We start from the raw sequence: 24,705 nt of genomic DNA, 5'->3' as shown, positions 1-24,705 counted from the left end.
GGAATTAGTACATTTACTTGTTCACATTTTCATTTACATTAAAAAAGCGAAAAACTTCTTAAACTTCGAGAGCTTCTATAGGAACCTCACATGAGGTATCTGTGACACACAATGCCCTTCCAAACGACTGTCTTACCTTTTTTTTTTTAATGTCTTTAAAAGCTTGGGTTCCCAATGCTGCTGCTTCATTATTTAGTATATACGGGAACATTCTAACGATGTTCATTCTAACATACATTCATAACGTTAAATATGCAACTCAGACCTTTCATTCAAACTATAGATACATTTTAACATTGTTATTTTTGCAGAAAGCATGGTGCTAATACGTAATTTCACAGGCTTATTAAATGTTTTAGCAAACATTGTTGTTCTTTAATGTTCTGCAGGCACCTGAATGGACAGAAGAGGACCTCAGCCAGCTGACAAGAAGTATGGTGAAGTTCCCAGGAGGGACCCCAGGTCGATGGGAAAAGATTGCCCACGAATTGGGTCGATCCGTGACAGATGTGAGTTCATTCAGATTTGCATTGTGTGGAGAGTGACAAACCAGAGAGAGCCACCTATGTAGAGGCAGACATGGACACATCCAACATTATTTTTGGAGAAAGGCTCCAATCCTTTTAGGACCTGGAAGTAAACCATTAACGAAATAGGCAAGAAGTAGATGTCAGCCGGTCCCCTGATCTACAATTAACAGCTGTGTGAGGAATTCTAGTGTTTGAAGACTTAAGCTTTTTGTGTTTAGAGTGACCCCTTTAGCTATGGGAAAAAATATTGGGTTGGCCCAAAAGTTCGTAAGATGTTATGGAAAAATCCAAATGAATATTTGGCTAATCCACTAGTTCTCTGATCAGAATTAGTTAGATTTCAGCTGGATCTTCTTAACATTGAAGTACACACTGCTATAAGTAGACTGGTGGTTTGCATTAGTTAAATGAGCAATATTCCAATTATGTTTTTATTTAAAGGATGATACCTACTATTCATTTTCACAAGTTGTTTAACAAAAAAATTTATATGCATGTAACTTTGTAATTATATATAAAATAATTATTTATATATACTGTAAATATAAATAATATATAATCCTATATAATTTAATCTATATCATTAGTCACACCTACCATTTAAAAAACCAAATGTTTATCTGGAAAGTTTTAGATTTAACACTGGAAATTTAGGGCAGAGAATCTTATAAAAGTACCCATTATAGCACCAGGTATGTACTATATATTCAGTAAATGTTTAATTTGAAATGGAGACATCTTTATTTTCATCAATATGATCCTTATTTTCATAAATGACTAAATATTCTTTACTAAATTTATTTACTTTAAATCCTATAGATCTAAAATATTGAAGGAGATTCTGAAATGAAAGATTCAGATTTCTCACGTTCAATTCTGTTACTATACTTTTGGGTCTTTGATAATGAACAATTTTAAAACCCTGCAAAATGATTAATAAGCACAACTACCAAAAAAACCAAAAACCCACCTGTTGCATAAAAGTTACTTTTCACAGTAAACTTTTCCATTTTTTAATTCAGAAACAAAACATTCTTGTCATTTTTTATTTGGACAGGAGCTGCTTTGAGAATTTCAAATTGTATATTAATGTATTTACTACCATATAGTAGGTCTTTTTAAAATCACATTTAAAAGACTTAAAATTTTTCGTGAGATGTTTTAATTATTTTAAGAGTTAAAGTCTGATCATGTGCTAAGTCAGCCCTTACTTTTACCTTTATAACTTTGGGGAATTTTTTGTTGTTTGTTTTTTTTGCTTTTTCAAGATAAGACCAGTTATCTTAAGTGACTAAGAATGTTAGGGTATATGCATTTTATTATCTTGTTGTAAGGTTGTTTGTAAAGATAAGTTAATAATGCCTTTGCCTTATCAGTAATCTGACCAGATTAAAGATGTTCCATGGTTACTAATGTTTTAAGTACTATGGTCTTCTCTATAACTACTGTTATTAATAACTGCTAAAATACTTTTAGAGTTATAAAACAGGCATTGGTTTAAAAGGGCCCCAAACCTTACAGTTCAGTTGGCTGGTAAGTGTCTCCTTTGAAGAGAGGACTGCCTTTAACTTTTAATAGTGCCCAATTGCAGATAAAAAATAGAGCAGTATTTTAAGTATTGTCATTAAAATCTTAGCCTTTATTCTCAAGAGGAGAGAGATGAAAGTTTAAACATTAATATTGTTGTTGCTTAGTCACTATGTCATGTCCAACTTTTTTGAGACACCACAGACACTATGCCTGCCAGGCTTCTTTGTCCATGGAATTTTTTAAGCAAGAATACTGGAGTGGGTTGCCATTTCCTTCTTCCGGGAGATGCTAATATACACGTAACCAACAGAGCCTTGGGATGGCTATTTAGTATCATAGACCTAGAAAATTGAGGTAATTGTAAAGAGCAGCCTTGGTGTAGATAAAGACATCTTTTCACACTTTTGCAAATTCATCCCATAATTTTTTTTCTTTTAGACTTACCCAAGGGAGAATGATTCCATGACTATTAATAGATATTTTTTACTTTTATCATGGAAGTAGCAAACATGACTGAGATTTTTTTCCCCTAAGTATTTAGTTGTATTTTCATAATACCAGAAGTATCTTGGAAATAAATACTTAATAAGCCTAAACTTTTGGGGCACTGAAAGTGCCATGGTAACTTTTCTCTTAGTATACTCATATATAGACTCACATTGTATTTTCATTCTGTGAGCATCATCTCCATAGCTGGATTGAACGTTTCATTTCAGTAACACACACACAAACTGTAAGCCACTCTGTCTCTAAAAGAGAAGTGTCTGAAGACAAAACTTATGTAGTGGAGCAGCGAGTTATACTGGAGCAGCTGAAATGGGTCTGGCTAATATAGTTCTTTATTTTTTTATTTTTTAAATTTACAATATTGTATTGGTTTTGCCGTATATCAAAATGAATCCACCACAGGTATACATGTGTTCCCCATCCTGAACCCTCCTCCCTCCCCATACCATCCCTCTGGGTTGTCCCAGTGCACCAGTCCCAAGCATCCAGTATCGTGCTTCGAACCTGGACCGGTGACTCATTTCATGTATGATATTATACATGTTTCCATGCCATTCTCCCAAATCATCCCACCCTCTCCCTCTCTCACAGAGTCCAAAAGACTGTTCTATACATCAGTGTCTCTTTTCCTGTCTTGTATACAGGGTTATTGTTACCATCTTTCTAAATTCCATATATATGTGTTAGTATACTGTATTGGTGTTTTTCTTTCTGGCTTACTTCACTCTGTATAATAGGCTCCAGTTTCATCCACCTCATTAGAACTGATTCAAATGTATTCTTTTTAATGGCTGAGTAATACTCCATTGTGTATATGTACCACAGCTTGCTTATCCATTCATCTGCTGATGGACATCTAGGTTGCTTCCATGTCCTGGCTGTTATAAACAGTGCTGCAATGAACATTGGGGTACACGTGTCTCTTTCCCTTCTGGTTTCCTCAGTGTGTATGCCCAGCAGTGGGATTGCTGGGTCATAAGGCAGTTCTATTTCCAGTTTTTTAAGGAATCTCCACACTGTTCTCCATAGTGGCTGTACTAGTCTGCATTCCCACCAACAGTGTAAGAGGCACAGAACAAAGGACTGAACAGTAATACAGTTCTTTAGTAGAATGTTAAGTGAAAGCTAACCACCCTTTAGAAGATCACTTATTTTGCCTTATGGTGTTAATTAGATTTGTTTTCCTTAAGTATTCGACTGTTGAAAAGAAACTAAGTTCAGTTTGCTGTCACTGGAGCCTCTGCATACTGACCGGATCACCTGTACCAATTCTCTTCAGCGCTGCACATCTGTTCTTTGACCTGTTTTCTTGCTAAATGTGTAGCTTCAGGCAGAGCTCTTTCCTTCAAGAATAATTGACCTTTTTTAGGGAGGGGTTAGAGTGTACCCATGGTGGAATGTATATGTTCTTTATTTGGGTTGACAGATTACAATGAAAAACTCATTTTGCTCCTCAAGGAGTTTTCAGTATTGTCATAATTACGAGTTAAATTGCTAGGTTCTAATCTGGATAAATACAAGGAATGTTACTAGCTTTATTTTTAAAAAATACAAAATATTTTAACTCAAATATACCTAAACTATAAGACTTAACCTTATTACAGATGAACTATTTTAAATATTAATATATGCCTTTCAGCAAGTAATTGTGGTAACCAAAAGGACACTCAAACTGTAAAAACAACAGAGGAAACAAAAAACTGGCATAAAATCCATTTTAATGTGATGATTAGCTGCAGGCTTTTTAAATTAAGGTCAGGGAGCTTCAGATTTCTTGCTTGTGAAGTAGTATCCTTTTCTCTTGCCTGAAAAGGATGTAAACTGATTCTGCTTCTCTCCAGAATCATAATCTCTTGCATTCTGGTTGTGATAACAGACTGATTGGAGATTTTCTGCCTGCTTGGAAAAGGCCCAGGTAGGCAACAAAACAAAAGATAGGTAGATATGTTTAAACAGACTTTAGTAATTAGCTTAGTGCCAATATGAGAAGTGTGTAGTTAGGTAACTCTCCCATATGCAGGTGAAAAAGAGTATAATAAAATTCCCGATTTTATTCTCTATAGCCACAACTAGAGAGGAGACACTTACATTTTTTGAAACAACTGTCATAATAACAGATAAGTGACATTCAATAGAAAAATAAGACTTTTATCAGTGAACTAAGTATATTGTGTGTGTATATATATAATGCTGAAAGGCATATATTAACATTTAAAATATTTAACGTATTTCATCCAAAGTAGGTGTTTCAGTTTAGATGTATCTTAGTTAATATATACTTTGCATTAATTTTTTAACAAATTAAAAATTTAACAAATAACTTTCTATGTATTTATCCAGAGTAGAATTTAGTAATTTAACTCATACTTTGGCAAACATGTTATTGTTGTTACTTTTAGAGTCAAACTACTACTACAGAAGTTGTAAAGGTCCTCATAGTCTCATAAACACAACATTTTTTGTTTCTCATCATTGTTCACATAAAGTATGTGAAAAGTTCTCCTGACAACCAGCCTTGTCTATGTTCCTCTTCCTCCCTCCCTCACCCTTTCAACCCTTAAAGATATTAAATTTTAGAAAGGAAAGGGTCCATTATTCCATTCTTCTTGCTAGATGAGTCACTAGCTAATCTAATAAATTTTCAATCTGATAGTAATAGATAATAATGTGTTACCAAATCTTTCTCTCACACACATCTGTTGTATGTCATTCCAGACTTCAGTCTTCTTCTACAGGCATACAATTACATAATTTTAACAGTATTAGTTTGTATTCTGCCCTTTTCACTTTGCTGTGAAACACAGGCTTAGACTTCTTCCATGGCAACAAAGATCCACATCATTGTTCTAAACACCTACACACTCCCATGTTGTCTCACTATAATTAAGGAGCACCCAACTGATTGTCACTTAAGTGACACTTTTTTTGCAATTTTATTGGGATTTTTTTTTTTAATTCATTCATCTTTCCATTTATGTATTTCCTTAGCTTGTATGCCTAGGAATAGAGCTGCCTGATTCAAGAATATGGATGTTTTTAGAACCTTTGGCCTCCAGAGAGCCTGTAACAATATACAATGTCCCTGGTGGTGTGAGAGAGGACAGTTTCTCATAGTCTCTAAACAAATTTTTTTGTTTTTCATCATTGCTCATCAAATAAGTGAAAAGTGCTAGTACACCGATTTCTGTAACTTACCTCCTCATTGGCCTCATTTTGAATACAGTTTGTGTTAATTCATTACAATTTAAGGATAATCTTACCTTCTGCAGATGCTTTGCCATTTTATCTTTTGTTATCTTTGAATATATTAGCTAACAATTCCAAAGAAATATTATATTGCAAATAATAGTGATTAGACTTTTTGCTCAACATTTTAATAAGAAAACCCAATGTCTGATCAATTCTAGTATCAGTCTGATATGAGAAATACATTATTATGCTAGGGAAATTTTCTTCAATTCTTATACTTCTGATTTTATTACAGTTGTATTCAGGAATAGAAGTGAAATTAAAAAAAATTTTAACATCCCTTGACATGATCATATAACTTTTCTCATATGACCTAATAAGGATGAATATATTACCAAGGTCCCCCTTTGTATTTCCAAGATACACTTTACTTGATCATATGTTATTTTAATAAACTGGATTTGATTTGTTATGTAGGATTCTTATATTTATGTATCACAGTAAAAGTATTACAGAATTCTTAGTGTTTTGTTAATTGGATATCTTTAAGTAGGGTTATACCTGCCTTCTAACATCTAAAAAGTCGAGAGAAACAAAAGTGTGCTGTGAACAAAAGAACAAAAATAAGTATCCAAATAAATGAAGTACAATGGTTGAAGCTGTACAGGAAAATCCCCTTGAGAGCAGAATAAAAAGACAAATAATTTTAAAACACTATAGAAAAGAGAAGAAATACAGGGAATCAGTCCAAAAGCTAGTTCCAGTGAGAGAGACACGGAAAACAGACACGAGGGCATTATTCAATAAGAGAGACAAGTTCTCCAGGATGAAGAAACGAACACACACCTGAGACCAACTTGTGAGCGCCTTCTAAAGTGGGGTGGAGTACCTGGAAAAGATCCTGGGGAGCATCATGAACAGAGACCACCAAAGAAGACCTTTAAAGCTTCTCAGGAGAAAAACTCTCCAAAGTAAGGCATTTCAGACTGACAGCCGAGCACTTAGCACAGGATTCCGAGACAAGTGACCGGTGGCCTCACCCCTCAAGGGAAATGGTCCTGAATCTAGAACAGAGCAGTTCTGATGGTAAATACACAGGGGAAGGACTCTGCCCATTCTAGAAAGTTTCCTGAGACGGCACTCCAGGAAATGAGGGATAAATCAATACAGAGGAAGACACGGAACGCTCGAAAAAGTGGACCAAGCCCAGTGAATAGAAATCCCAAGTCCCTACGGTGATAACGGCTAGTGAAGAGTCCAGGAAGTGCATGCTGGATCCAGAGAACAAAAGACTGTGTGAGAGAAGCTGCAGAAATTCATGTGTGTGAGCAAAGACCAACTAGAAACTCCACAAACAGAAAACCACAGTCCAGATTTAAGTTCAGCCATATCTCGGACTCAATTTCAGGCCACCAGATTAAAGCAAATACCACAGTAAAGTGACCCATACAAATTTTCTGGTTTTCCAATGCATGTAAAAGTTATGTTTACATTATATTGTTGTCTGTTAACTGTGCAACAGTAGTATATCCAAAAAACGCACATACCTTAACTAAAAATAATTTATTGCTAAAAAATGCAAACTGTCATCTGAGCCTTCAATGAGTCATAATCTTTTCTGCAGTAGTAACATCAAAGATCACCATAACAAATATAATAATGAAATTGTTTGAAATATTGTGAAAATTACCAAAATGTAATTGGCACAGAGACACAAAATGAGCAGATGCTACTGGGAAAAGGGTACCCGTAAACTTCCTTGGGTGGAGTGAGTAGCCACAAGCCTTCAACTTAAAAAACCAGTCTGCCTGTGTACTAACAAATGGAATGATAGAAACAGCAGAAGAACCTGATAGTGATAATATTCTCTAATAATTATCACTATTTTAATAATTATTATATTATTACTAATAATTTTAGTGACACAAGAAACATGATCACAGTGCAGTACTTGTTTTTATAGTGAGTATTGTTTACCAGATTGCAGTTATATGAGATCTTACATATTCTATAAATGGTTTTTCAATTTTTTTAATCAATTGTGGAAGATGATCACAAGTTGTCCATCAAATATATCCTCTCCTTGTCTAGTAATAGAGAAGGCAGGCCCATATTTGTCCAGAAACACTGCACTTCCCAGCGCTCTAAGCTCCGCAGTGGCTCAGTCACCAACTTCTTCTCAGAGGAACGTGAGTGAAGTAACACACAGCTCCCTGTGTTCCTGGGAGCTCTTCCGCCCTTTCCCTTCCAGGGCTGGACCAGCAATAGTCGCAACCATGCACATAGGGATAGTTGCCCTAAAGAACGGCAGAGAAGCATGACGGAAAGAAACTGAACATATGGAGTAAAAGAGAAACTGTAGATAGTGACAAGGTCTGTGAAGAAAAAGAGTCAGAGGTTCCAGTGAAATTCTGAGGAAAGTCCTCTCTCAGGTAATATTTGAGTAGAGACACAAAGCAACTGAGGGAGTGAGGTTGTGTGAGAAAGAGCGCTCCAGGTGGAAGAAACAGTGCTTGCAAAGGCCCCGAGGCAGGAGCATGCTTGGAGCGTGCAGAGCACAGCAAAGGAGGGCGATGTGGCTGAGCAGGAGGGGATTAGAGAAGAGGAGGCCAAAAGGTAGTGGAGGACCATGCAGGACCTCACTGGTCAAGGTAAAGATTTTGAATTTTACTCTGAGACAGGAAAGGTTTGAGCAAAAGAGTACAAGATCTAAAACGTCATTCTGACTTCTTTGTGGAGAAGATGCTATGGCGGGGCAACTATGGGAGCAGGAAGGTAGGCCAAGCAAGAGGCTATTTCAGTTGTCCTCCCAAGAGACAGTGGTAGTTTGGACCAGGGCTTATTGGTAGAGGTGGGAAATACAGGTTGAATAAGCATGTTAGTTGGGTATGTCTACTTGTAACCAGTACTATGAACATACTGATGGCCAATAGGCACATGAAAAGATGCTCAGTATCACTATTAGAGAAATGCAAATCAGAACTACAATGAAGTATCACCTCACACCAGTCAAAACAGCCATCATTAAAAAGCCTACAAATAATTCTGGAGAGGATGTGAAGAAGAGGGACTCCTCTTGCACTGTTTGTTGGTGGGAATGTAAATTTATACAGCCACTATGGAGAACAGTATCAATTCAGTTGCTCAATCATGTCCAACTCTTTGCCACCCCATGGACTGCAGCACACCAGGCTTCCCTCTCCATCACCAGCTCCCGGAGCTTACTCAAACTCATGTCCATCAAGTCGGTGATGCCATCCAACCATCTCATCCTCTGTCATCCCCTTCTCCTCCTGCCTTCAGTCTTTCCCAGCATCAGGGTCTTTTCAGATGAGTCAGTTCTTTGCATTAGGTGGCCAAAATATTGGAGTTTCAGCTTCAGCCTCAGTCCTTCCAATGAATATTCAGGACTGATTTCCTTTAGGATGGACTGGTTGGATCTCCTTGCAATCCAAGGGACTCTTAAGAGTCTTCTCCAACACCACAGTTCAAAAGCATCAATTCTTTGGTGCTCAGCTTTCTTTATAGTCCAACTTTCACAACCATACATGACTACTAGAAAACCCACAGCTTTGACTAGACAGACCTTTGTTGGCAAAGTAATGTCTCTGCTTTTTAATATGCTATCTAGGTTGTCATAGCTTTTCTTCCAAGGATCAAGCGTCTTTTAATTTCATGGCTGCAGTCACCATCTGCAGTGATTTTGCAGCCCAAGAAAATAAAGTCTGTCACTGTTTCCATTGTTTCACCATCTATTTGCCATGAAGTCATGGGGCCAGATGCCATGATCTTAGTTTTCTGAATGTTGAGTTTTAAGCCTACTTTTTCACTCTCCTCTTTCACTTTCATCAAGAGGCTCTAGTTCTTCGCGAGACAAACAACTTCTTTGAGAACAGTATGGCAGTTCCTTAAAAAGCTAAAAACAGGACTGCCATATGACCCTGCAGCCCCACTCCTGGCCATATACCCAGAACAGACAAAAACTGTAGTTCAAAAAGATACATGCATCAGTGTTCATAGCACTATTTACATGCATCCCGATGTTCACAGCAGCACTGTTTATTTTTTTTAGTTTTTAAAAATAATGTTTATTGTTTTAAGATAATTTCTAGGGTGATGTCTTATTCAGTGATAGGTAGCTGGTAAAAGAAATAAAGCACTGTAACTCACCTGAAGGTGATACTTTACCCATGCTATCTCATGGTGAAAACTGCCACTGTATAGCAGCTCTGCTTATAACAGCCAAGACACAGAAGCAATCAATCTAAGTGTCCACTGACACATGAATAAAGATGTGATATGTGTACACAAACGGACTATTACTCAGCCATAAAAAAGAATGACAATGCCATTTGCAAAAACATAGGTGAACCTAGACATTAGCATATTAAGTGAAGTCAGACAAATATGATATCACTTATATGTGGAATCTTAAAAAATTGTATAAATGAACTTATTTACAAAACAAATAGACTCCTAGACATAGATAACAAACACATGGTTACCAAAGGGAATAATAGTGAGGGAGGGGGATAAATTAGGAACTTCGGATTAACAAACACACTATTATCTATAAAATAAACAAAGACCTACTGGATAGCACAGGAAACTATATTTAATATCTTGTAATAACCTATAATGGAAAGGAATCTGAAAAAAATATATATATATTTATAACTGGGTCACTTTGCTGTACACCCAAAACCAACACAACATTGTAAACGTACTATAATTCAGTTTTTTTAATAGCTCAGAAAAAAAATTTTTTTAAAGAACTGGACAAAAATGCATGCCTCTTGAGTGTAGGGTACATGGTTTTTCATAAGAAGCCCTTGTTGTAAACTGCTCTTTTTAGAGTTACGTATATATATTACCTTCATTTTAAAAACACTTAGAAATTTAAAGTCGAAACATTTTACTTTTAGTATCTTTCCATGTCAATATATACATAGGTCTACCTCCTTAATTTTTATTATAAAAGCTTTATTGATTTACAGAAATAGAAAAACAGTCCTAAAATTTGTATGGAACCACAGTAGATCCCAAGTAGCCAAAACAATGTTGAGAGAGAACAAAGTTTGGAGACATCGCATGTCCTGTTTTCAAAATGTTATAAAGCTACAGTAATCAAAAGAGTAAGGTACTGGCAGTGGCTCTCTAGGTCAGGAAGGCAGGGGGAACCTTCAGCCTCTACTGAAAAACACTTGCCAGACCATCCCCTCAACAAGGACAGCTTTACTAGAGGATTTCTAGAGCCATCTATTAATATGCTTGCTGTCTGTATTTCCCTGTCACAGGGCCTTGAGGGCTGATTTGATTGTTCTAGCAAAGGAATAACTCCTTACCGACCCCTGTCCTCCTTTCATTTGGTCCTTCTTTCATCTGGGTCTTCCTCCACAGAGGACACAGCTTAAGGTCGGGCAAACAGAATGATGAAGGGAGATGAACAAGGTATTTACCCAGCCTGCGTACACTTCAGCAGGGTGACAGGTATCACCCACAGGTCTCTCTGACACACTGGGGAAATCAAAGTACAAAGGGCTTGAATCTAGTAAATTCACCTAGTTGGTGATTGGCTGTAACTCAGGTACAGCAGTGCAGAACTGGCCTTCTTGAGAGGTGAGGCCAAACTCCTACACTGTCAATGCACAAGCCTGTTTTTGATCGCTCTTTTCCTTACTTTAGCCAACACTGATATTGAAGTAAAAAACTTTTAAAGCAGTGAACAATGATTTTCTTTCTTATAGGCAATAGTCCTAGTTAATTTGAAATCTGTCGAACAAGTATGCAAGAAGTAACCACACTGGAAGCTCCTTGAGGTGGATAACACTAGATCTTTTGTATCAGGAGTCCCCAGTCTCCTGGATCTCAAGCCTGATAATCTGAGGGGAAGCTGATGTAACAGTAATAGAAATAAAGTGTGCAATAAATGTAATGCACTTAAACCATCCCAAAACCATCCCCCCAACCCATCCACAGAAATATTGCCTTCCACAAAACCTATCCCTGGTGTCAAAAAGCTTGGGGACCACTACTGTATGTACACCACTGTTCTCAGTACAGAGACAGGCCAAGTCAACACTTAAGAAATCTTTGGTGATTCAACTGAAATGAAAGCTATTTCATTAAGAACATCACACCTAGGGAATTCCCTGTTGGTCCAGTGGTTAGAACTCTGCACTCTCACTGCAGAGGGCCCAAGTTCAGTCCCTGGTTCGGGAACTAAGATTCCACAAGCCACATGGTGTGGCCAAAAAGTAAATAAATAATGTCATATCTAGTAAATCACAAAATATTTGCTCTAAAAAGAAATCATTAGTGCACGCTTTTGTTTTATGGGTAAAGAAGTGGGAAGAGAACAAAATTTAAAAGAAAACCTGGCTTTGGTGTCCTACCACCACCATTTATGGGCTGTGTGATTCTGTAGGTCCCCATATCACTCTGAGATTCAGTTTCCTTGTCTATCATCTGAATTTCAGTGGGCAGCTAGAGGGTGACCTATGAGAGCATTATGAAAATACTTTGTTATTATGAACCATTACACAATTGTAAATCTCGATAATAATTACATCACAGGCCACAAAGCTAGTTAACAGCAACCTGGGACTAGAACCCAGATTGTCTGACTCTTATTTAAGTTACACCATCATCTTGGTTTAGCAAAGACTTTTTTTTTAACCCTGTATGTAGGCCGCACTATTTGTTTGTTGTGCCTAGATCAGGTATTCTCTTCAAAGTGAAATATTTGGGTTTTCTGAGGTGACAGACAAATTTGAGAGCCAAGTATTTCATGTCCCAAGATACTGGCCAATCCATGGGGCTATAATTCCACAGAGCTCTAGAAGTGGTTGCTTTCCTTTGACTACTCGAACCACAGAAATAGTCAGCATCTCATTAAGCTCTCACTGAACACTGTTCCTCTTCCTTGGTGATTCATTCAAGCAAAGCATACTTGCAGACTACATGAAACATTTTCTGCATAGACTCCCATTTACCATTCTTTTGTTTTTCCCTGGATCTTATTTAGTGTCCTCTATTACTACTGTACTGAGTTTGTAATTTCTACTCACTCATCAGAACCTTATATCTTACCAAAAGGACAGATCCACTTTCAAGTCTAGATCCAATTTACTAGTTACAATGACATCCACTTTGAATACCATGGATGTTTTATTCATGAAGGGAACTGGTTTTTCACAGTATAATCTATGGTCTGGTGATAGCATCATACTTTATGGTGGGGATTTATTTTATTATCATGAATTTTTTGTTTAACTCTGTCTTATGTATAGCTCAGAGATACAGCAAGTCAATAGACGGTGAGTGACCCTTAGGCAGATGCTAGTAAGTGTTAATGCAATTTAAAACTGCTTCCTTGTGCTAAAAATCTCCTCATTTAAAAAAAGAGGAAAGTGGATGAACAGATGTTGGGTTGTTACAATATCTTGCTGGTAAGACTAAAAATATTTGCAAAACTACACTCCTGTCTGTTGACATTAGTATATTCTCTCAGTAAATGGGCCATCTACATTACTTATAGAGGTAATCCGGAAGTTAATGGAAGGCCCTCTTTGTTAATGATTAAGATGAACACTATTATTGTTTCTTGTATTTTCTATCCAGACAGAGAATCCAGAGAAAATTTTAAAGACACTGGAGAAATAATAAGAATGAACAGCACTGCTTTCTACCAGTTGGAAACATTTTTCAGGTGGTTTATTTTATGTTCAGGTAACAGAGTGCCCCTTTCATTTGAAATCACAATAGTTCCTGATTATAATGAGTGATAGATTCAGCAGAAAGTTGGCCAAAATTAAATACAACCGAATGAAAATACAGTTGATCCTTGAACAGCATGACAGACATACCGATGCCCCACACAGTTGAAAATCCGCATATAACTTTACAGTCAGCCCTCTGTATCCACAGTTCTGCCTCCTCAGATTCAACCAACTGTGAACTGTATAGTACTTTAGTACATTTTATTGGAAAAAGCCACTTATAAGTGGTTCAGACCTGTGCAGTTCAACTCAGTGTTTACTTGAGGGCCAACTGGAATGAACCTCACAGTTACATAATTTTTATTGTTAGAATACTTAAAATGTCACTAAGTCAGCCAGAATTTGAAAAATATAACTTGAGGTTATCACTAATAGCCAATATTTATTTTCTAAGTTATCTGAGGATGCCAGAAATATGAGTAATATACTTGATATAGCTCAGAAAATTGGAAAATTCTTCTGCATATTGAGTAGAAATGTGCCACCATGTAACTGTTCACCGACTCTAACTGCACCCTATGAATATAATTTTCATTTTGTTAATTTAATTTTCTGTTACTTTCATCAGTATTTTCACTGGAAGGAGTGAAACCTATTTTAGGTATTTTTCATTCACTCCAGCTTAAACCCACATATCCCAGAATTGATTATAAAGCCCCTGTTTCATAAGAAATTTAAAGATAACTTTAGGTGTAACTACATGAAGAAACAGGATTATAAAGTATTTTCTGCTTGGAATTAGAACATGGTGAAGCACATTTACCTACAATTCTACAGTCCAGGTAACTTAATACACACGTGGACAGTGTTATCCAAAAGCCCACCTAAGCCAATAGCCCACAATATTATTTTTTCTCATACTGAGGAAGAAGAGAAGCCTTGTCTGTATGCACCTGTGTAGGAATATAGGTCTTCTCCCAAAAGGAAGCTAGAAAAAAGCCACAAATCTACATTAAGACAGACAGAGACCATATCTAATATCATTGTATATGATATAAAAGCAGAATGAGTAACTGGAAAATGCATTCTAGAATATGCTAGTGAAGTAATACTAAACACTCAGACTAAACTGGCACTCATGTTTTCAAAGTCGTCTAGATCTATCAGAGAAATGGATTTAGTGAAAACCAAGTCACTTCCAATGTCATCTCTATTTTCAGATGACATGATATTACATATAGAAAACCCTAAAGATGCCACCTAAAAACTGTTAAGAATAAACTATTTCAGTAAGATCATAGGCAACAAAATCACTATACAAAAATCAGTTGTAACTCTGTACACCCACCAACAGACTATCAAAAATAGCAATTAACAATTCCATATACAATAGCATCAAAAAGAATAAAGTGCTAGTTGTAAATTTAACCAAGAAGATGAAAGATCTATACAGTGAAAACTATAAGACATTGATGGAAGAAACTGAAGGAGACAGATAAATGGAAAGATATTTAGTATTCATGATTGCATGCTAAGTTGCTTCAGTTGTATCTGACTCCTTGTGACCTATAGACTGTAGCCCGCCAGGTTCCTCTGTCCATGAGATTCTCCAGGTAAAAACACTGGAGTGGACTGCTGTGCCCTCCTCCAGAGATCTTCCTAACCCAAGGATCAAACCCGTGCCTCTTACATCTCCTGACTTTACCACTAGCACCACCTGGGAAGCCCATGTTCATGACTGGAAGAATTTAATACTGTTAAAATGTCCATGCCACTTAAAGTGATCTACAGAGCCAATATAAAACCTTTCAAAATGCTAATGGCATTTTTCACTGAAATAGAAAAAATAGTCTGAAAATCCCAGATAGCCAAAGTAATCTTGGAAAAAGAAAAAAAAAAAAAAGCTGAAGGGATCACATTTTTGAGTTCGACTTATACTGCAAAGTGATGATAATCAGAACAGTATGGCACTGGCATTAAAAAATAATAGGCCAGAAATAAACCCATTGGTTTACTAATTAGAACAAAAAGTTTTACCATTAGTATGGAAACATGAAAGATCCCTAATAACCAAAGCTATCTGGAGAAAGGAAAACAGAGCTGGAGGAATCAGGCTCCCTGACTTCAGACTATACTATAAGCTACAGGAATCAAGAGTATGGGACCAGCACAAAGACAGAAATATACATCAGTGGTACAGGATAGACAGCACAGAGATGAACCCACCTACCCTAACCCTGTGCCTATGGTGACCTAATCTATGAAAAGGAGGCAAGAATATACAAAAGAGAAAAGATAAATCTCTTCAATAGGTGGTGCTGGGGAAACTGGACAGCTACATTTGAAAGAATGAAATTAGAACACTCCCTAACACCATACATAAAAGTAAACTCAAGATGGATTAAAGACCTAAATGTAAGACCAGACACTATATAAAACTCTTAGAGGAACACACAGGAAAAACACTCTGAGGTAAACCACAGCAAGATCTTTTTGTGACCTATATCCTAGAGTAATGAAAATAAACAAATGGGACCTAATTAAACTAAAAAGCTTCTGCACAGCAAAGGAAACCGTAAGATGAAAAGACAACCCTCAGAATGGGAGAAAATATTTACAAATGAAGCAACTAACAAAGGATTAAGCTTCAAAATATACAAACAGCTCATGAAGCTCAATATTAAAACAGCCTAATCAAAAAAATGGGCAAAAAACCTAAATAGACATTTTCTAATAAAAAAAAAAAAAATACACAGATGGCCAAGAGGCACATGAAAAGATGCTCTACATCACTAATTGTCAGAGCAGTGCAAATCAGAACAATAATGACATATCATCTCATACTATTCAGAATGGCCCTCATCAACAAATCTACAAGTAAATGCTGGGGGTGGGGGTGGTGTGAAGAAAAGGGAACCCTCTGGCACTGTTGGTGGGAATGTAAATAGATGCAGCCACTATGAAGAACAATATGGAGGCACCTTTAAAAGACCTAATATAGAACTACCATATGACCCAGCCATCCCACTGCTGGGCATAGACCCTGAGAAAACCGTAATTCAAAAACACACATGTACCACAACATTCACTGCAGCGCTATTTACAATATCCAGGGGATGGAAGCAGCCTAAATGTCCATCAACAGATAAAGCTATAAAGACGTGGTACATACATGTAACGGAATGTTACTCAGCCATAAAAAAGGAATGAAATTGGGTCATTTATAGAGATGTGGACGGAGAAGCCTGGTGGGCTGCTGTCTGTGGGGTCGCACAGAGTCGGACACGACTGAAGCAACTTAGCAGCAGCAGCAGCAGCACAGAGATGTGGATGGCTCCAGAGTCTCTTATATAGAGTGAAGCTGGTCAGAAAAACAAATATCGTATAATAACACATATATGTGGAATCCAGAAAAATGGTACAGATGAACCTATTTGCAGGGCAGAAATAGAGACACAGACAGAGAGAACAAGCACGTGGACACAGTGGGGGAAAGAAAGGGTGGGACAGATTGGGAGATTAGGATTTTACACATATATACTGCCATATGTAACAGCCAGCCAGTGGGAAGCTACTGTGTGTGTATAGCACAGGGAGCTCAGGTCAGTGCTTTGTAATTACCTAGATGGCTGGGACGGTGGGCGGTGGGGGAGAGCGAGGTCCAGGGAGGAGGGATATGTGTAATACAGCTGATTCAGTTTGTTGTACAGCAGAAAGACAACAGTGTAAAGCATTTATACTCCAATAAAAAAATTTCTTAAAAGAAATAAACCCACTGGTTTATTTTTATTAATATGGGTAACTAATTTTTGACAAAGCCAAGAATATACAATGAGAAAAGGATAGTCTGTTTAATAAATAGTGTTGGGAAACTGGACAGTCACATGTAAAGGATGAAACCAGGCTTCTGTCTTACACCATACACAAAACTAACTCAAGACAGAATAGACTTGAACATGAGACCCAAAACCATAAAACTAGAAGAAAATGTAGGGAATAAGCCCCTTGACGTTAGTCTTTGTGTTGATTTTTTGGATTTGACAACAAAAGCAAAGGTAACAAAACCAAAAATAAAAACAAGTGAGACTACATAAAACTAAAAAGCTTCTATTCAGGAAACCATCAACAAAATAAAAATGAAACCTATGGGAGAAAATACCTGCAAACCAGATATCCAATAAGGGAGTAACATCAAAATATACAAGGATCTCATAGAAATACAAACCAAAAACCCCAAATAATTCATTTTTAAAATAGGCAAAAGTCCTCAATAGACACTTTTTCCAAAGAGGACCTATCAGTGGCTAACAAGAATATGAAAAGTGTGCAACATCATTAATCATCAAGGCGATGCAGATCAAAAATATAGTGAGGATCACCTCAAAACCTGTTAGGGTGTCTATTACGGAAAAAATGAGAGAACATGCTGGTGAGGATGTGGAGAAAAGAAAATTCTTGTAGACTTTGGGTGAGAATGTAAACTTGTACAGCCACTATGGAAAACTGTATGAAGGTTCCTCAAGAAATTACAAACAGAACTACCATATGATCCAGCAATCCCACTTCTGGGTATATATCCAAAGGAAACAAAATTGTTATCTCAAAGACATCTGCACTCCCATTTTCTTAGCAACATTATTCACAATAGCTGGTGTATGGAAACAAAGTGTTCTTCAGCTGATGCACGTGTGCACAAAATGTGTTTATACACACACGTACAGGGGAGGAGTATTCAGCTCAAAGTCAAAACTGGTAGAAAAGTTGTAGAAAAGCAGCTGCCAGGACTAGGAGATGGAGATACGGAGAGGTTGGTGAAAAGGTATAAACTTTCAACTACAAGTTGAATAAGGTTTGAGGATCTAATGTATAATATGGTGACTATAGTTGATAACACTGTATTGTATAATTGAAATTTGCTAAATGAGAACTTAAATGTTCTCAAAAAAAACTAATGAAGAGAAATTCTCAGGAAAAAAAAAGCATCAACCATTTTGTGGCACCAGGAGATGCGTTCTTCACAAAGAGGATAGAATACTAAAATAATTGTTGAACCACACAAAATTGGAAAGTTGACCAGTTGTTTTCTTACATGTTTAAATTGCCTTTTTAAGTAGAAGTATGGCCCCTAAATGATTATAGTGATATTTACCATTCATTTCATTATTTAAAACTGAGGATCTGAAAGACTCAGATTATATTAGCTATTTTTTTTGTGTGGTATGGATAGTCCATATTGTGATATATGCAGATAGTCCCCGACTTACAATGGTTCAGCTAGACTATTTTTCAACTTTATGATAGTGTGAAAGCAATAACCTTTAGTAGAAACTATACTTTGAATTTTGACTTTTGGTCTTTTCCCAGGCTGGTGATATGCAGGACAGTACTCCCATAATGCTGGCTAGTGGCAGTGAAGTGATTATGAGTAAACAACTGATACACTTACAACCACTTGCCGTACAGTATTCAATAAATTACATGAGATATAAAATACTTTATTATAAAATAGTCTTTGTGTTAGATGATTTTGTCCAGTTTTAGGCTAATGTAAGTGTTCAGAGTATGTTTACGTGAAGTGTTAGTTGTTCAGTCATGTGTGACTTTGTGACCCCATGGACTGCAGCCCACCAGGCTCCTCTGTCCACTGAGTTCTCCAGGCAAGAATACTGGAGTGGGTTGCCATGCCCCTTCTCCAGGGGATCTCTCTGACCCAGGGATCAAACCTGGGTCTCCTACATTGCAGGCGGTTTCTTTACTATCTGGCCAAAAGCTTTGGTGTTCACATTCAGTAGGTTAGGTGTAGTAAAAACATTTTCAATGTATCCTTCACAGATCACTGCCTTGTGGTGAAGGGGCTTGTGCAACTCAATGAAGCTATGAGCCATGCCGTGTAGGGCCACCCAAGACAGATGGGTCATAGCAGAGAGTTCTGACAAAACGTGATCCACTAAAGCCTTTGACTGTGTGGATCATAACAAATTGTGGAAAAAAGCTCTTAAGAGATGGGAATACCAGACCATCTTACGTGTCTCCTGAGAAACCTGTATGTGGGTCAAGAAGCAACAGTTAGACCCCTGTATGGAACAACTGATTGGTTCAAGACTGAAAAAGGAGTACGACAGGGCTGTCTGCTGTCACCCTGTCTGTTTAACCTATATGCTGAGCACATCATCAGAAATGCTGGGCTGGAGGAGTTACAAGCTAGAATCAAGATAGGTGGGAGAAACATCAACAACCTCAGATATGCGGATGATACCACTCTAATGCAGAAAGTGAAGAGGAACTAAAGAGCCTCTTGATAAGGGTGAAAGAGGAGACTGAAAGAGTCGACTTAAAACTAATATTAAAAAAACAAGACCATGGCATCCAGCCCCATTACTTCATAGCAAATAGAAGGGGGAAAGGTGGAAGCATTGAGAGATTTCCTCTTCTTCAGCTCTAAAATCATTGCAGATGGTGACTGCAGTCATGAAATCAGAAGGTGATTGCTTCTTGGGAGGAACACTATGACAAACCCAGACAATGTGTTGAAAAGCAGACATTACTCTGCCGACAAAGATCTATATAGTCAAGGCTGTGGTTTTCCCAGTGGTCATGTACAGTTGTGAGCTGGACCATAAAGGCGGCAGAGCACCAAAGAATGGATGCCTTCAAACTGTGGTGCTGGAGAAGACTCCTGAAAGTCCGTAGGACAGCACGGAGATCAAACCAGTCAGTCTTAAGGGAAATCAACCCTGAATACTTGTCAGAAGGACTGATGCTGAAGATGAAGCTCCAGTATTTTGGTCATCTGATACAAACCGCCAACTCACTGGAAAAGTCCCTGATGCTGGGAAAGATTGAGGGCAGGAGGAGAAGAGGGCATCAGAGGATGAGATGGCTGGATGGCATCACTGATGCAATGGACATGAAACTGGGCAAACTTCGGGAGATGGTGAGGGAGGGGGAGGCCTGGTGTGCTGCAGTCCATGGGGTCGCAAAGAGATGGACACAGCTGGGTGACTAAACAACAAGAAGCCCAGTGTAAGTCAAGAAGACCTATGCTGTATTCAGAATTCTCTGTCAGTACAAGGAGTAGCTAATCACATATTCTCAAAACCAACACATAGATAATAACTTCTTCGGGAGGAGTCTTTCTGGAGTCATAACAAATACCCAATATTACCTCAGAAACCATCCCTTCAAAGGAACCACAATTTGATTTGATTTCTTTGTGGAGTAATTTATGCCCTCATGCATTTTGTAGAAAACAGAGCTTCAGCCAGCAATTAATGGACTTGATTGTGGTCAGGTAAAGAGAGGAAGAGAGTCCTACAAATACTACTAGACAAGCATCCCAAGATGAGTGGGCATCATGCCACACCTACCGGAGGAACAACATCAGAGCCTAATGCTGTAGGGGCAGAGGGCAATAGGCCTCACTAAGGTAATCTAGCCATCCACTACAATAACATGCAAACAAAACAAATCTTCACTGGGGAAGGGTGTGGTGAGGGGAAGTCACTAACCAGAATTGCTGCAATATATTATCCAAAAGTTCAGTTTTGAACAAAAATAATGAGTCATGAAAAGACAGGAAAATATGACCCACACATTAGAATAGAACGCAACAGAAACTGCCCTGGAAGAGTAACCAAAGGGGACTTTCCTGATTGTCCAGTGGCTAAGACTCTGAGCTCCCAAGGCAGGGGGTCAGGGTTCAATCCTTGGTCAGGGAACTAGATCCTTTATGTTGCAACTAAGAGTTCACATGTCACAACTAAAAGACTAAAGATCTTATATGCTGCAACTAAGATTTGACACAGCCAAATAAACAAACACTTAAAAAAGTGACCAAATATATGATTTCACAGAAAAAGACCTCAAAATAACACTTGTAAATGTGTGAGATATAAATTAGTTTTTAGAATAATAAAAGAACCAGTAGAAATTCAAGTATAATAATTACAATTCTAAAAATTCACTAGAGATGCTCCACAGTAGATTTAAACTGACAGAGGAAAGAATTAGCGAACTTGAAGATAGGCCAGTAGAGAAATTCAAGCTGAGGGACAGAGGGAAAAACAAAAGAACAGTGAACAGAGCCTCAGAGAAAACATCAACATATGCATAATGGGAGTTAGGAGAGAAAGGAGGGAAAAAAGTCCAAAGAGTGTGTGGGTGAACACTTTCCAAGTTTATTGAAAAATGCTAACCTAAATACATCAGGAAACTCAGTAATTCTGAGTAGGATAAGCTCAAGAATGTCAACAAAAGATGCATCATAATAAAAATGCAGAAAGTCAAAATAAGGAGAAAATCTTGAAGGCAGCAAGAAAGAAATGACTTGTGACTTAGAAGGGAAACCCCTCCCCATAAGATTAACGGCTTTCTTCTCAACATAAACCATGAAGGCCAGGATGCAGTAGAATAACATATTCAGAGTACTCAAGAAAAACTTGCCGACCAGAAATCCTACATCCAGCAAAGCTATTTATCAAAAAAAAAAAAGCAAAAAAACTTTTCAGTGTAAACAAAAACTGAAGTTCTTCAATCTGAAAGCAAGTGACCCCAGATGGTAATTTGAATCTACCTGAAAAAGAGCACCAGGAAAGGTAATTAGGTAATTATAAAAAAACAGTATAAATACATGTTTTCTCCTTAACTGATTTAGAAAGCAGTTGTAAATAACAGATACATGTTATTCTCAGGTCTGTAACATATAGAAAAGTAATATTTGTATAATATATTTACCAACGAGAGCACAAAGGATGTGAGTGGGAGCAAAGCTGTATGGGCTGAGTGAACCACTACAGAAAGTAAAGTAGTAATTTTAAAAGTATTACTAGATTTGTAACATGAATAGATACAGTATATATAATGGACACACTACAGTGCAGGGGTAAAGAGAACAGAGCTTATAGCAGTAATGTTTCTATATATCCCTGAATTAAGGCAGTATAAATCTGAAGCTGACTGTCATAAGTTAAGATGTATATGGTAAACTCTCAAGCAACCTCAAAAAAAAAAAAAAATAAAGTACAGTTTAAAAAAAAAAAGCTACATTAGAAAATATTCACTTATGCAAAAGAAAGCAATAATAGAGGAACAAAAAAAGACATTAAAAGTTAAATTCAACTATATCAATAATAACATTAAGTGTAAATGGATTAAATAATCCAGTCAAGAGAGAGTTTTTCAGAGAGGATTAAAAAAAAGTCATGATTCATCCCTGTGTGGTTTACAGGAGATACACTTTAGATTCACAGAAATAAAAGGAAGGAAAAAATATCATGCAAACAGCACCTTAATAAAGCTGGAGTGGCTATACTAATATTAAATACACTTCAAAACAAGAAATAATTGTACAGATAAAAAAGAACATTTTATAATAATTAAGAGGCCAATCCAAGAAAATATAAGTTACAAGCATGTGCATCTAATAGCAGAGCACCAAAGTACATTTAGCAAAAACAGATAAATGAAAACAGAAACAGGTGATTCAACAATAAAAGTTGGAAACTTCAGTGCCCCCTTCTTTCAGTAATGGAGAAAACAAACCAGACAGGAGGTCAACAAGATTCGAATGATACGATAAATCAGGTAGACCTAACAGACATCTATGTAACACTTTATCCAACAACAACAGAAAATACATTCTTCCAGTAAATATGAAACATATTCTAAGACAGACAGTGTGCTCAGTATAAGTTTAAAAGGACAGAAGTAATATAAAGTATACTCTCTGATCCCAAAGGAATGAGACTGGAAATCAGTAGCAGGGAAAAAATAGGGAAAAGCAATAAATATGTCTAAATTAAACCTCAGACTATTAAATAGCAAATCAATCAAAGACAAAATCCCAGGAATTCCCTGTCAGTCCAGTGGTTAGGACCCTGAGCTTTCACTTCTGGGGGCCTGGGTTCAATCCCTGGTCAGGGAGGGTCCTGCAAACCACGTGGCACAGCCAAAAGTAAAAGAAGAAAAGATACCGCAAGGGGAATCAAAATTCTTAAAGATAAATGGAAATCAAGACACAGTACACGTAGTTTTAAGGAATGCATATAATGAAGTTAATAGAAATTTATAAATGTCTTTATTAAGAAAGAAGAAAGATCTCAAACCAATAATTCAAACTACCACCTTTAAACACTAGGAAAACAACAACCTATACTTAAAGCAAGCAGAAGGAAAGAAATAAGAAAAAAGAAAAAATAGACCAGAAGTTAATGAAATAGACTAGAGACTGGAAAAGTAGAGAAATGTCAATGAATCCAAAAGCTGATTCTTGGAAAATATTAATAAGATTGACAGTCATTTAACTAGACTGACAAAAAAAGAAAAAACATTAACAGAATCAAAATGAAAAAAGATAGCTCTTCTAACAGAAATACAAAGGGACTGTAAAGGAATACTGTGAAATGTAGGCCTAGAGTCTGGATACCTATTTCTCTTAATAGCTATCAATGAAATGGACAAATTCCTAGAAAGACATAAACTACTAGAACTGAATTAAGAAGAAATAGAAAAGCAAAAGAGACCTATAACAATTGAAGAGACTGAATCAGTAACTTAATTTAAAAAAAAAACAAAACTATTCACAAAGAAAAGCCCAGGCCCATATGGCTTCACTGCTGAATTTTACCAAACATTTAAAGAAGAATACCAAAACTTCACAAACCTTCCCAAAAATAGAAGAGGGGGAATACTTCCCAAAGCATTTTATTAAGCCAGTATTACCCTAATAGCAAACCAAAGACATGAGAAGAAAACTACAGACTAGTATTTCATGTGAAGATGGATATAAAAATTCTCAACAAAATATAGCACACTGAATCCAGAAACTAATAAAAATAATTATGTACCCTAATCAAGTGGGATTTCTAAGAATGCAAAGGTGACTCAATATCTGAAAATCAATAAATGTAAATTCATCATCAGTTCATAGATCTTCCCTGTAGCTCAGATGGTAAAGAATCTGCCTGCAATGCAGGAGACCTGGGTTCGATCCCTGGGTCAGGAAGATCCTCTGGAGAAGGTAACGGCAATCCGCTCCAGTATTCTTGCCTGGAGAATCCCATGGATAGAGGAGCCTGACTGGCTACAGTTCATGGGGTTGCAAAGAGTCGGACACGACTGAGTGACTAACACACACACACACACACACAATCAGTTGAGGTCAGTCAGTTCATGGGGTTGCAAAGAGTCGGACACGACTGAGTGACTAACACACACACACACAATCAGTT

The 24,705-nt window shown here is 37.1% G+C and overlaps 1 protein-coding gene across 1 annotated transcript in view; it reads left to right on the top strand.

Moving 5' to 3' along the window:
• Positions 1-24,705, top strand: part of DNAJC1 (DnaJ (Hsp40) homolog, subfamily C, member 1) — a 144,624-nt gene that overhangs the window by 109,321 nt on the left and 10,598 nt on the right. The window contains exon 10 of the mRNA XM_010860058.1: positions 390-509. Within this exon, the coding sequence (XP_010858360.1) occupies positions 390-509 (120 nt within the window). The remainder of the gene's footprint in view (positions 1-389; positions 510-24,705) is intronic.

The sequence above is a fragment of the Bison bison genome, unplaced genomic scaffold (assembly GCF_000754665.1).
Source record: "Bison bison bison isolate TAMUID 2011002044 unplaced genomic scaffold, Bison_UMD1.0 scf7180017864461, whole genome shotgun sequence".
Classification (NCBI taxonomy): domain Eukaryota; kingdom Metazoa; phylum Chordata; class Mammalia; order Artiodactyla; family Bovidae; genus Bison; species Bison bison.
The sequence above is the reverse complement of the archived record's forward strand: the minus strand, read 5'-3'. Positions and strand labels throughout refer to the sequence as shown.